The sequence below is a fragment of the Podarcis raffonei genome, chromosome 5 (genome assembly GCF_027172205.1).
Source record: "Podarcis raffonei isolate rPodRaf1 chromosome 5, rPodRaf1.pri, whole genome shotgun sequence".
Classification (NCBI taxonomy): Eukaryota; Metazoa; Chordata; class Lepidosauria; order Squamata; family Lacertidae; genus Podarcis; species Podarcis raffonei.
In genome coordinates this window covers 86,635,666-86,650,643 of record NC_070606.1, presented here as the reverse complement: position 1 = coordinate 86,650,643, position 14,978 = coordinate 86,635,666, and the positions used below count along the sequence as shown (strand labels likewise).

The 14,978-nt window shown below is 45.1% G+C and overlaps 1 protein-coding gene across 2 annotated transcripts in view; it reads left to right on the top strand.

Moving 5' to 3' along the window:
- SLC7A14 (solute carrier family 7 member 14) overlaps window positions 1-13,680 on the top strand; it is a 50,560-nt gene extending 36,880 nt beyond the window's left edge. For both annotated transcript variants that reach the window (XM_053390538.1, XM_053390539.1), the window contains exons 3-8: window positions 1,497-1,733; window positions 2,866-3,083; window positions 5,395-5,541; window positions 6,802-7,010; window positions 8,626-9,503; window positions 11,609-13,680. In XM_053390538.1, the coding sequence (XP_053246513.1) occupies window positions 1,497-1,733; window positions 2,866-3,083; window positions 5,395-5,541; window positions 6,802-7,010; window positions 8,626-9,503; window positions 11,609-11,928 (2,009 nt within the window). In that variant the 3' untranslated portion in view covers window positions 11,929-13,680. The remainder of the gene's footprint in view (window positions 1-1,496; window positions 1,734-2,865; window positions 3,084-5,394; window positions 5,542-6,801; window positions 7,011-8,625; window positions 9,504-11,608) is intronic.
- The last annotated feature ends 1,298 nt before the right edge of the window (window positions 13,681-14,978 follow it).

Genomic DNA, 14,978 nt, shown 5'->3' with positions numbered 1-14,978 from the left:
TCAGTAATTCGTTTTATTTGTTTTGTTACTCAATTATTTCCCGTAAAACACCCTGAAACGATTCAATGAAAACACCAACAATGAAAATATAAATGAAAGCAATTTAAAGTCCAATATGGAAACAGTGTGTGTGTGTGTGTGTGTGTTTGTGTGTGTAGGCTTGTTTGAAAAGGAAGGTCTTTAATAGATACCAAAAAGATAATAGAATTGGAGAGTTGGATGGAGCCTTGGGGATCATCTATATCCAACCCCCTGCAGTACAAGAATATGCAGTTGTCCCATACAGGAATCAAACCTGCAATCTTGGCATTATCAGCACCACACTCTAACCAACTGAGCTCTCCAGGCTGATGGAATTCACTCTTTCCTGATATCTAACAGGAGGACTTCCAAAGGGTAGGTGTTGCTACACTAAAGGCCTGATTCCTGCATCATATGGAAAGGACCTCCTGACCATAAGGTGGTCTGCGCAGGAGGCTCCCACCTGCAGTGCTCAGTGTTCAGTTAAGCATTTAAGCGGTGAGATGAGCTGTTGGGTATCCTGGTCCCAAGCTGTATAGGTTTAACCCACAGTGCCACCCGTGTCCTAAACACCCGCTACTAAACATGTAGCATGACCCTTATGGCATAGCACATAGGTGAGGCACATCTTTTGGGCTAGGCAAATCATGGAAACAACTTCTAATTTGATTTGAAGAGGTTTGTTTATGGTTCAAGGCGTGGTGGGGGGAGGGTTGGAACTTGAGTCCAGCAGCATCTGGAGAGTCACATATTCCCCAGCCATGGCCTAGGAAAGGGTTTCCCAAACTTGGGTCTTCAGCTGTTTTTGGACTACAGTTCCCACCATCCCTGACCACTGGTCCTGCTAGCTAAGGATGATGGGAGTAGTAGTCCAAAAACAGCTGGAGACCCAAGTTTGAGAAACCCTAGCCTAGTAGATGAGCAGTTGATGCTTATCACTGCCAGGAAGGGCAGGGCAAGCAAGAATAATGGTGCCGTGCCAAATCCACAAAGGCTAGACCGATTTAGCACCCCAAGCCTCTTCCTGTGGATTTAGAGAGAAAGATGTATACAGTGGTACCTCGGGTTACATACGCTTCAGGTTACATACGCTTCAGGTTACAGACTCCGCTAACCCAGAAATAGTGCTTCAGGTTAAGAATTATGCTTCAGGATGAGAACAGAAATCGGGCTCCGGCGGCATGGCAGCAGCTGGAAGCCCCATTAGCTAAAGTGGCGCTTCAGGTTAAGAACAGTTTCAGGTTAAGTACGGACCTCCAGAAAGAATTAAGTACTTAACCCGAGGTACCACTGTACATATCTTGCCCACTTCTCTAATAGAGAAAGGACTCTTTGGACAAAGAGAGGAACTCTGAAAGGGACAAACCTTTAAGGGCTTGGATATTCCTTCACAAGAGCTCAACCATTTTCTTGTTCTGACGCCAGCTTATAACAGATTACTTTTCCTTAGCCGCATTTCCTGTGTCTCTGTCCAGGGGTTTGCTATGCCGAGTTTGGCGTGCGAGTTCCAAAAACCACTGGCTCTGCCTACACTTACAGCTACGTCACGGTGGGAGAGTTTGTGGCATTTTTCATCGGATGGAACCTAATCCTGGAGTATCTGATCGGCACAGCAGCAGGCGCCAGTGCTCTAAGCAGCATGTTCGACTCCCTGGCCAATCACACCATCAGTCGCTGGATGATTGACACTGTTGGGACTTTGAATGGGCTGGGTAAGGATTATCCCGGATTGTGACTCTTGTCTTTGCCTGATCATGTAAGTTAGGCTCCAAGAGGCCAGGGGATTCTGAATGGAAATCGCAACGCACCAAGATGGTTGAAATTGAAATATTGTGTGCATTGATTCAACATTTCCAGTCCCCAAGCTTAGGGAAATGTGCATCTAGGTTTAAAAAGCTTTCCAGCTGCCACAGAAAAACTTAGTGGCAACTCCTTCCCTGAGCCACAGCAAGGCCAGGCCATATTCAAGAGCAGCAGTCACACACCGCAGCTAAAATACATCTGGTCCTGGGTCCAACAAGGGAATGGTGAGTGACTAGGTAGCAGGGTCAGGACCCTGGGGGACCTTACTTGGGGGACCTTACTAAACCTTGACCAACTGCTGCCATTGAACTTGATATAAGCAGAGCAGGGACCACCATACTGAAACCCACCTTTCGGACATTTCCAACACTTGTGTTTAAGGCGCTTTTAAAATTTCAGCACTATTGTGCATTTGCTTTTTAAGAGCATTAAAAACTAAACAAGAGGAAAAAACCACCATGGAGATAAATGCAGGGTTATAAAGATGGCTTCCTTTCAAGAGAAGGGAATCAAAAAAAATATTTGCACTAAAGAAAACACCCCACCCTTATCTTTAAGCACTATGAAATGCAAACAAATGTTTTGTTTTGTTTTCATTAAATATATACTGTATGCAAAAAAAATTGCAGATTAGCACCGAAAGGTGAAGATGCACAGAGGTGTCCATGTGTGACAATGTGCTCAGCTGCCCAATATGTCGCTGCAAATGCCATAAGAAATAGAACAGGTGGTGCTCAAGTTTCCTACAGTTCTGGAGACGGTTCTGCTTTTCCATTGTTTAGGGAACAAGTCAGATTTTCTGTGCTCTGAAAAGAAAACAGAAAAGAACAGCAGAGAAGACACAGGAACAAAACCATTTGATGGCAATGCCATGCCGATGCTCCTATGAGAAAGAGTTGACATAGCATGTCTGCTGTGCCATGAATACTAAGTGTAGAAGGATTTCTGAAACCAACCAAACCAGAAGATGGTTTATTTGCCTTTCCTTTGTCTCTGCTATATTTCCAAAGTTCCATATATACCTCTGTTTTCTTCTCATAGGTAAAGGAGAAGAATCTTACCCAGATTTGCTGGCTTTGCTCATTGCTGTCATTGTAACGATCATTGTCGCTTTGGGAGTGAAGAACTCTGTGGGATTTAACAACGTCCTCAACGTGATTAACTTGGTGGTGTGGCTCTTTATCATGATTGCTGGACTCTTCTATGTCAATGGAGAATATTGGGAAGAAGGGCAGTTCCTGCCATTTGGATGGTCGGGGGTGAGTGATTTCGATAAAGAATTCGGCCATTATCAGCCTAAAAGCCTGGCAACCAAAGGATAAGTGTTTAAAGGCATCATATTACATGGATCTCCATTTTTATTATTGCCAAGGAGAAATCCACAGCAGGCACCCCTTTCATACAAGGATCCTGGGTTGTATCCAATGCTGTACAAGTGGCTCAAGCAATGGGATTTCTCTTCCCTCCCCTCTCCCCATGCATCCCTTCTGGAGCAGATATTCAGGTCTGGAGGGGACTGCAGAAGAGAAATGGTGGGAGTTCTGTTGAGGAAATCTCCTGCAGTGGTGAATCTGCAGCACTGGATACAACCTCCTCTTGTCTACATGGCCTGACTCCTTGTGTCATCTCAATAATGACTACGATACTCAACAATAACATAACTAATAGCTCTCCTTATCTTGTGGGACTGCAAATTCCATCATCCTTGGCCCCATGACTGGGACTGATGGGAACTGAAGTCTAAGCACATATGGAAGCTCACAGCTTCCCTAAAAAGAAGTAAAAATACAAGCATCGGGAAAGGAGGGGTGGGAAGTCAAGAAGAAAATTATGTTGAATTTTGTGTGTGTGTGACAGTAAATGTTTTGGAATATTTTTGGAGATTTAATAAAAATGATATCTATCATAAGATGCTCACAGTTCCCCCACCTCTGCTGTACCAAACCATGATGTAAATCTCCAATCTCCACTTCCAAGACAGATTTCTGGATGTCTTCCTTAAGATTTCCTTGAACCTCCATTGAACCTCCATTGGTACCTTGAACCTAGATACCTAAGAACATGAGACTGATGGAGTGGCCCTTCTAGTCCAGCATCCTGTTGTCACAGTAGCCAACCAGATGCCTGTGAGAAGTTCACAAGTAGGGCATGAGTGTAACAGCCTTCTGCCCACCTGTGGTTCCAGAGGTAGAGGTCAAACATAGCCATTGTGGCTTCTAGCCCATTGCTTAATCAACATTCCTTTCTTTTACTAGTCCGTTTGAAATAAATACCACCCCCAAAGTGTGTTCCAGATTTTCATTCAAGTTCAAAACAAAACAAAACACCACTTCACTCTCCAGCTGGCAAAATTAAAGGTGGCTAAAACAGAATTGCTCAACCGAGTGAAATTAACAATGCATAAACACAATTATCGCGCTCTCTGGAGAGCTGATGACTTAAAGGCTAATTACAATTGATCCCATAAGCAGCATATAATAAAACGCACAGCACCAACAGGCAGGTAAATGGTTTGCTGAGAACAAAAAATGACATGGGTGAAAAGCATGATGACAGTGGGTGCAATCTAAAAGGAAGTATATATGCCTATGGCTACAATCTTGTGCACACTTTTCTGGGATTATGCCCTATTAATCGGACATGGTGGGACTGACGTCCCTAAACATGGCCAGGATTGCACTGCATGGCTGTAGTCTTATGCATGCTTGCTTGAGCATTAACACTACTAAACTCAGTGGGACTTATTTCTGATGCTTAGGATCAGGCTATGCACACCATTATAAGCAATGGGACGACAAACCCCTTTGCTTTCAACTGTATCTAAACAGGCACCAGTGTGTTAAAGTGGGTCTCCCCCAACAGCATCTGGAATGTGCTGCATTGGTTGCCCCTGGGCTAACCTATTCCCTTCTATTTTCTCTTTCTTTGCTACCTACTTGAATTGCCAGTCAGGGCTCTGCCTACCTTGAGGCAGGATGAGGCAGCCACCTCGGGCAGCTGATTTGGGGTGTCATAAAAGTAGGGTAAAAAGGTAAAGGTAAAGGTACCCCTGCCCGTACGGGCCAGTCGTGTCCAACTCTGGGGTTGCGTGCTCATCTCGCTCTAGAGGCCGTGAGCCGGTGCCGTCCGAGGACACTTCCAGGTCACGTGGCCAGCGTGACGAAGCTGCTCTGGCGAGCCAGCACCATTGCAGCACACGGAAACGCCGTTTACCTTCCCGCTAGAAAGCGGTACCTATTTATCTACTTGCACTTAAGGGTGCTTTCGAACTGCTAGGTGGGCAGGAGCTGGGACTGAATGACGGGAGCTCACCCCACCGCAGGGATTCGAACCGCCGACCATACGATAGGCAAGTCCTAGGCACTGAGGTTTTACCCACAGCGCCACCCGCGTCCCGGCAAAAAAGTAGGGTGGTCACATGCAAAAGAATATGGAACTCCTGCACCATTAACAGCTGTAAAGAAGTGTGCAGGTTGTCATTAGGAACGTAAGAAGGCATTGTTAGTTCCAGATAAATGGATATGACTTGGAAGCCTCGATCAGTCTAACGTGAGTCTATTGGTCATGCAGGTGCTACAAGGTGCAGCCACCTGCTTCTACGCCTTCATTGGATTTGACATCATTGCCACCACTGGAGAAGAAGCAAAGAGTCCCAACACTTCCATCCCTTATGCCATCACTGCTTCACTTGTCACGTGCCTGACCGCCTATGTGTCCGTAAGTAAGCGCTCCGTACAATTCTACGTTTTGCAGGAAGGTGTAACGTGGTGGCTGAGAATGTAAGGTGCAAGCTGAGGAACGTCTGAACTATGTGGCAATACAAAAGTGTTTATTTGAGCTTAAAAGGGGGGAAGAAACCTTGGCACACCGCGCCTCCCCTTCCTCCATTCACAGATCACCTGTGCCACCTGCTCTGCTTGCTTGCTCATTTGCCGAGCATCGTTGTCACGCTGGGGTTGGCCTGGCTGCCTATTGATGGCCGCACGAACCTTGGTGTGAAGACAACCTTTCATTTTTATGTATATAGGAAGACAAGCTTCTGATCCAGGCTCATGGTTGCTTGTCCATGTGGACTGTAGAATTGGTCGTACCATTAGGGAGAGCGAGGCAGCTGCCTCCGCCAGTAGATGCTGGAGGACAGAGCTATTTGGGCCACACAGTCTGCCCTGTACACACACACTCCTGTGGCCCTCAGGTGTAGTGGATGATGCTGCCCCATTGCCAGAGTCAAGGTAAAATTCACCTGCCAATCTGTACATGGAATGCAGTGGGTGGGGGCATCTTTTCCTTCATCTCCAGCAACAAAATGTATTGGGCGAACCCTGCTGATGGGTTTGCGGTTGGTCATCTTTTCTGTGCCCATTCTTCATTCACATTCTCTCTCTCTTTTACACACACACACAATTTATGCACAATGTGCATACTACTCACACCCCCGGATCACATAGCACTCCTACACATGCCAGGCACACACTCAGCCTAACAGTTAACTACTGTTGTCATAGTGCTGCTTCCTGGCTCCTCTGCAACCTTCCATAAGAGCTCCCTCTATCCCTTTTACAAACTTCTGAACTAATGGAATATTCATAAACATTCCATGAGATCTTAGCAGCTTCTTTCAATCAAATGAAGCTGGAGCTCTGCATTTGCGAACGAAATGTACGATTGCTTTGGGTTTTGGTTTTCTTTTCATTATGTCCAGAAAAATAGGATGCTGCCTCTTTCTCCTGTACTGCTGGTGTTTGGGTGTGGGTGTGTACACATACATGTGTGTGTGTGTGATTATATTGCTGTTTTATCTATTCTATTTTTATGATTCCATTTTTAAACTGGCCCTGGGATCAATTGGTGAAGGGTGGTAGTAAACAAAAGGAGTGAGTTGCCCAGAGAACTACAATGGGGCACCCAAAATAAATGAATAAGTAAACCCCGTGCCACTTCTAACCGTACATCACCTTCACTCTTCCCACTCAACAGGTGAGCATAATCTTGACTCTGATGGTGCCATACACCGACATTGATACCGAATCGCCCCTGATGGAGATGTTTGCAGCCCACCGATTCTACACTGCCAAGTTCATTGTTGCCATCGGGTCTGTGGCTGGGTTGACAGTGAGCTTGCTGGGCTCCCTCTTCCCTATGCCTCGGATCATTTATGCTATGGCTGGCGATGGGCTTCTCTTCAGGTAAGTCCCATGTCATCAGAGGCAGTTGGAGAAGGGGCCTTGGAAGACCTTGCCAGGGCTAGCCAGAAGTTGTTGGGCTCCATTAGCCATCAACCCTCCAGCCAGCATGGCTAATAGTCAGGGCTGGTGGGAGTTCAACAATAGCTTGAAGGCAACACAGTGGTTGCTTCTGTTATACCAGGTGGTTCAGACTCCCATCAGCTAGTCAGCATGGACAGTAATTAATGATGGGGATTTTAGTCTACCTACACGCACTCTATATGGCACATCCCTCGCATTTGGTCCAGAAGCTGCAGTTATGCAGTTATGTAGTGCAGAATGCTACAACAAAGTGAGGCCTTGTCAGCATACAACACCTGGGCTCAGAGATCTGCACTGGTTACCAGTTTGCTACCCGGCTAAGTTCAAGGTGTTACTACTAGCATATCATCATCATTTAATGTGCATGCTGCCTTTCCATAGTTAAAACCATGCTCAAGGTGGCTTAGGACATGAAAAGATTTACATAATTACAAGCAGAAATACAACACACCAAAAAGTAAACAACCATAACATAACAGTTTCCACATAGTAAAGGTAAAGGCACCCCTGACCATTAGGTCCAGTCATGGCTGACTCTGGGGTTGCGGCGCTCATCTCGCTTTATTGGCCGAGGGAGCCGGCGTACAGCTTCCGGGTCATGTGGCCAGCATGACTAAGCCGCTTCTGGCGAACCAGAGCAGCGCACGGAAACGTCGTTTACTTTCCCGCTGGAGCGGTACCTATTTATCTACTTGCACTTTGAGGTGCTTTCGAACTGCTAGGTGGGCAGGAGCTGGGACCGAGGAATGGGAGCTCACCCCGTCGCGGGGATTCGAACCGCCGACCTTCTGATCGGCAAGTCCTAGGCTCTATGGTTTAACCCACAACGCCACCTGCATCCCAATTTCCACATAAACTGTTATAAGATCTAAAAATGAAGATGAAAATAATAACAATAACATCAATAATTGCAACCAAAAAAAGAAACAACAACCACCCCAAAGCAATACCCCAGCCCAAGAGTCTGTTCAGCAGCCTCAGTTTTTGTAATTGGAGTCAGTCAGGGCCCCACGCTCCCAAGGCAGGTAGGAAAAGGCCAGCAAGGAAGGGGGCAGGTCTTCCAGGACACACAGCCAAGATGGCATATAAAGCCCTTAACAGGGAGCAGTTTACCTATGAGATCACCTTACATTACATTTGCCCATTCAACCGCTTTGATTGGCAGAATTTGTGATACTACTACAGATGCCCGTATTTGTGAGATACTCTGTACTCTTTTTGGCATCTGCTTTTTGGCCGTGTTTAGACAAGCTTAGAAAGCTGAGGTGATTTTCATCTGCTTTAGTATTTTAACTTTTGCATGTTTTGAAGTAGGATTGTAGATTTTTCTTGGTTTTCTTGTTTTATCTTTCCGTAAACCTTCCTTAAAGTTTCTTATTACCATCAAGCAGTGTGTAAATTTTATGGAATAAATAAAATAAAATAAAATAAAGAAACAAACATACGATGGGCCACAGGTTCTCTTCCTTTGTCCTAAAAGTCAATAATAGGGAGTTTATGGTGTTTATGCTAATTTTAACTCTTTCACGTCTAGATTCTTGGCCCATGTAAGTTCTTACACAGAGACTCCCGTCGTCGCCTGCATTGTCTCAGGGTTTCTCGCAGCCCTGCTCTCCTTGTTAGTGAGCCTGAGGGACCTGATAGAGATGATGTCCATCGGCACGTTGCTCGCCTACACTTTGGTCTCCGTGTGCGTCCTGCTTCTTCGGTACCAACCCGAAAGCGACATTGACGGCTTCGTCAAATTCCTCTCTGAAGAGCACACTAAGAAGAAGGAAGGGATCATAGCAGACTGCGAGAAGGAAGTCTGCTCTCCGGTCAGCGAAGGGGAGGAGTTTGCAGGCCCGCCCACCAACACTTGCGGCGCTAAGAACCTGCCTTCCTTGGGTGACAACGAGATGCTCATTGGGAAATCGGACAAATCCGCTTACAACGTCAACCACCCCAACTATGGCACGGTCGACATGGCTTCTGGAATAGAGGCAGATGAGTCTGAGAACATCTACCTCATCAAGCTAAAGAAACTCATAGGACCACGATACTACACGATGAGGATCCACCTGGGACTTCCTGGGAAAATGGATCGACCCACTGCAGCTACTGGCCAGACTGTCACCACTTGTGTGCTCTTGCTGTTTGTCCTAATGTTCATCTTCTGCTCTTTCCTCATTTTTGGGGTGGACTACCTCTATGAACAAAGTTGGTGGGCAATTCTTCTGGTGGTCCTGATGGTCCTGCTGATCATTGTGTTGGTGTTCGTCATCCTCCAGCAGCCAGAAAACCCCAAAAAGCTCCCTTATATGGCTCCTTGCCTGCCTTTTGTCCCAGCCTTCGCTATGCTTGTGAACATCTATCTCATGCTGAAACTTTCAAGGATCACCTGGATCCGGTTTGCTGTCTGGTGTTTTGTGGGTAAGTTCTAAACGTGGGGGATGAAGGTTTGGGGACAGTGCATGTGTCAGGGTCAGATGCAGGTCAGCACAAAGAAGCAGAGACAGTTGTCAGTGAAGTTAACACTTTATTCAAGGAAATGGCATACAACTCAACAACAATTCCCAGTAGGTCTTGCCCCTATAGAGCAGTTGCCAGGACTGAAGGTCTCTGCCTTCCACTCCTTCTAAGACTCCTCCTCTCCTGGATGTTTCCCAAGCAGTCTCAAACTGTATCTGTTAAGTTGTGGGCTTCAGTACATAACAGTATCTGCCCACCTTTGACCTCTGTTCCACTCTTCTCATTATCCTGCTCATTCTTGGAGACAGGGGTGGGGAGGGGAGCTAGCAGAGCAGGAGATGGAGACTCCCTGGATTCTTCAGCAGTCTCTTGACCTCTGCTTCAGCCTCGGAGTCTGAACTGCACCCTGTCACAGGTTCCTCCAGCTCATAAAACCCTGTTGTCCCCTCAGCATGCAACTCCTCCCCCCAATCTTCTCCCTCTGACCACCACCAATTCCCAGGCTCTGAACCTTCCTCCTCTGCAATTTCCCTCAGAGGTTCCCTGGCTGGCAACTCCTACTACTCCTTGTCATCCAGCCAATCCCTGGCAATATGGGATAATTCCACTGAAGAGACCACCAAGAGTATGTCAGAGTGCTTAATTCCAACCAACCTTCATTGGTTTGGAGAATGGAAACCTCTTCTTAGAGCAGATGTGGGGAAATGGTGGCCCTCCAGATGTTGCTGGACGTCAGCTCCCATCACCCCTGACCACAGACCGTGGTGGTTGCAGAGGATGAGAGATGGTCCACCAACTTCTAGGGGGTCACAAGTTTCCCACCCCATCCCCCATTTGGCTTTTCAAAAGTTCTATCTATGAAGTATTGATTGGTGAGTTATGGCATGACAGCACAAGGCAATATAATATCAGCATGGACCCAGTGAATGGCTTGAAGCATCTGTGACTACACCTAACTAAATCTTCGTTTGGATGGGTCACCGCTGGGAATCCCATTTCACAGCAGAATAGAATAACTACATAAAAAGAAATTCAGTAGCTCTTAAACCCTTCCTTTGTGGAGTTTCTCATGCTAACATACGGTTAGTCAGTGAGGTGCCATCTAGATGTTGTTGGACTGCACCTCCCATCAGCCCCAGTCAGCAGTGGCCAATGGTCAAGGATGATGGGAGTTGTAGTCCAGCAATGCCACGTTGGCAACCTCTGTTGTTCAACAGAAGAATCTTTGATACAGCAGAGCCTTCCACCAGCTGAATATGGAGGGATATGATTTGTCATTTTCCACTTCCTCTGCAACCCCCTTACCCACATGCCCCCCAAAACCTTCTCCAAAGGGCTGGGGGACCCTTTGGAACTGTGAAGAAGGTGGCATGGGAGACTGAGGAGGGAAAGGGGAAATGGAGGAAACGCCTTTCTTCCCTTTCCATGGCTGGAAAGAAGTTCCCTTTCTATCAACATGAGGCACAACATGGGATACAACTCCTATATTTGCATGTGACTCTCATCTCTTGCCCTGCTCCTTATCCTCAACTTGTTTTCCTCCTTCTCAGCCTCTGCTGGTCTGCCATTGAAATGAGAGGAAGCAAAGGCCACAGAAGAACATAATCAAGAGATCTTTTTCTTTGCGTTTATCCTCCTTTTCTTCATTTTAAAAAAAATCAGCGATGTGGTTTGTTTTGTTACTAAATCCTGCTTCGATAGTGTGCCAATGAAAACCTACAGGTGAAAAACAAAAATATAGCACAGCAGGTTGTGTAATTATTCTACATGTTTCCTTTTCTGGGGGTTTTGCTTTGCAACTGAAACATCTAGTAAATAAAATGTATTTTCAGAAAAAGAGCTCAGCAAAAGGAGAAGGAACGGCACAATCAAGATAGTTTTGGAACTATCCCACAGAGTATATAACCCATATGGTGAATTATAGATAATAAACCACTCAAATTCTGCAGCAGTGTTTATAGATTCATTAGGGCTTGGAACCGTTTCATGTTGGATTGCCTACAAGGCAACCCTAATTCAGACTACAGTACAATATTTTTACCAGCCAACTCTCCCCTCTCCTGCAGGGTTGCTGATTTATTTTGGCTATGGCATATGGAACAGCACACTGGAGATCACCGCTCGGGAAGAGGCGCTGCATCAGAGCACATACCAGCGCTACGATGTTGATGTCGACCCCTTCTCCGTCGACGATGGCTTGGCCTACGCCGAGAATGACAACTACCAGGACTGGGATCCTGCCGACGACAAAGGTTTCTCTTACCAGCATATGTCGGAAGCAAAGGAAAACAGTCGGACAAGTAGCAAATCAAAGAGCAAAGGCAAACACAAACAGAACTCGGATGCACTGATTTCAAATGACGAGTTAGACTACTCGCCCGAGTAGATGAAATGGAAACCCGACAGTTCCACTCTTTGTCACTAAGCTAAACCTTGGGCTAAAATTCAGTAGCTTCTTTCGGCTCTCATTTCAAACCCATCTTTTCCCGTAAGGTTTCTGTTTCCAGAAGTCATATCACTCACTCACTCACTCACTCACTCAAACACCTTTCTGTTCTTCAGGATGGTTCTGTCAAGTGCTCATCCTGAATCAACAGAAGATCACATCAAGGAAAACATCATGTCTCTGATCTCACAACCACCATTCACAGGCCTCTTTCACTGAATGTTGCTTCTGATAGGCCAGTTGAGCCTGTTGAGGTTTTCTGGGCCTAGGAAACCCATTGCATAAGACACTTCCTGCTGCAGCAATAGTATGGTTTCAGTGGAACCCACACTCAATGAAGTGGGTATCTGATAAGGAAATGCAGTAAGATTCTCTTGGCAGAGGATATGTCTATGACCTCTTTGCTTTCCGGTGGAGAAGGATGGGAAACACGTTACCCTCTGGATGTTGTTGGAATTCCATTATCCATGACCGTTGGCCACGTGGACTGGGGTTGAGAAGGAAGCTGAGTCCTACAATATCTGAAGGGCCACAGGTTCCCCATCCCTGCCAAAGAAAATACTCAGTTGCAGTCATACTAAGGACCATTAAGTTATTTGGCAAAGAGCAAGTCAGTTTTTCATTTTGTGAATGCAAACATTGACTAGATGGGTAGGTTTATTCAGGCAGGAGCCATAAATTTTCCCTGAGGATATTCCAGAGGTAAAAAGAACTCCAGTGATCAGGCTGTGCAGACCAGCATCCCCATTTTCACCTATATAAAACTAATTCACAGTTTCACTTAGCAAAATATTCTTGCACTTTGGCACACTTGTGCTTCACTTCCCGTGTCACCTTCTCCATTCGTTTTGTCTCAGTTGTTTCCTGGTGAACTATGGTATGACACAACATGACTCAACCACAATTTAATATATTGACCAGTTGGAATTTGCATCTTGGTGAGTTCGTTTTGGATATTTTGTTTGATCCATTTAGCCATTTTATCTAGTAAGTAAGAATGGAGACTTTGGTTTGTCAGATTTCTGTGATTTGGTTTATCTGAACCGGAATAATTTAGCAGGCGGGACCCGTACAGTGACAGTGTGGTTCAATTTGATTTCAGTACCATGACCCTAAAAGCTGATATTCATGACTAGCAGAAACATGTGGCACAAGCAAGAATGGTACCATGCGATTCTGCTGAACATGTAGTTCAACACTAACTTCAAAGATCTGCATTAGGAATAGATGGGAGGCTAAACCTAGAATGTGACTAAAATCCTAATGTTATATCCATGGGCTACTTCAGATGGACTGAAACACAGCTCAGACCAATATCAGGACTTCTTGGATTTAGGTCATCTATAACCATGGTACAAACAAATCAATACTCATGTAAGATCACTCCACTCCACTCAGTATCTAACTTTGAATATTGTAGAATGGTTGCCTTGGAGCTCCCAACTTTTCACATTTGATACACTAAAAGCTGATTCCTGCTTTATGTGCAGTACCAACCATAGGTTCCCAAGGCAGCATCAGTTCCCAGTGAGGCAACAGTCCAATTCTCACTTACCTTTAAAACCCAAACAAATAAATAAATCTATTGTGAAAAATTAAAATTTAAACATTACATTATTTGCTACTACAACAAAGACTTCTGTCCCATTTATTATGTCCACAGTTATTATTCCAATAAACAATACAACTTAACTACTTGTCTGCTATATTGATGATCTGTTTTCCCCCCAAATCTTTGATACCTTCCATCATTTTTTCCATTATAGCTAGGTCCAAACATTTTAACACCAATTCCCAAATGGAGGGAGACTGGGTGTTTTTCCAATATCAAGCCTATATTATTTTAACATCAATCATTAAGTGGAGGATCAATGATTTTTAGATCTCAGGAATACCAAGCCAAGTTACATTGAAAAGGACCAGTGAAGGGTTTAAGCCCCCGTTTGCAATATTATGCCCCAAAAATGTCTCCAATAACTTTTGACATGTTGACATTCCTGCCACATATAAAGGAGACTCGTTGTATTTCCAACATTTAAATCTAGCTGTTGAGAATATTGAGCTTGAGTTAAGTACCAATGGTGTTTACGTTGGTGTTGCATCTTCTTCACTAACTTTATTGAGTGACAAATATTTCCATTTCCCTTCAGAGATAGAGATTCCCTGATTCCTGTCACAGTAAACCATGAATTTGTGCCTCCTTTAACATGGCATAAAAAAACATTGCAACGATCCTTCTAAGTACCCATGAGTTAGTAAGTTTTTCTCCATTTGTGAGTTTCCTTAATTCATATGGTGAGTGAGACCCATTAATACAACAGGCCTTATTTCCAAACAATCTTGCCCAGGATGTGGCTTTGGATGTCACATCCTACACAGCAAACAAGAACTTTGCCTTTCCTTTTATGCAGTCCTGCAGACCTCTGCAGCCTATTTGCAATGAAGTCTTTGGAATTGGGGTCCATCAAACATCCACAGCTTATCAGATATTCACTGGCCCTTCTTTACTTTTTCATCTGGCCATTTGAGATTGAGCTCATGGGATGCACCTGTACGGAACTATTTGTCCATTTGCTTGCATGTCACTGTTATTACCCATATCTCCTAAGACAGGGGTGAGGAGCCTTGTTCATTGTTGTAGTTTGGACCATCATGGTCATCTCAACCACAGGGTGAGGAACCTGTGGTCCTCCAGATGTTGTTGGACTCTGGTTCCCATTGGGCAATTGCCAGGGATAATGGGTGCTGCTTACTCTGTTATTTATCTAATTTAGGAATTGCTTTCAACGTGAGTCTCGAGGCGATTGCCACAAAACAAACAACAACAACTAAAGCCGACAGAATAAGCGCCTATGCTGAAATCCAGCAACAACTGGCTACCCACACCTGCCCGAAGAAACAAAAACTCCAAGCCAGTCAAATATGCTTTGGCAACTTTAAGTGCTGACTACATACCTCTAGGATGAAACTCAGGGTCTTTCAATCCCTTT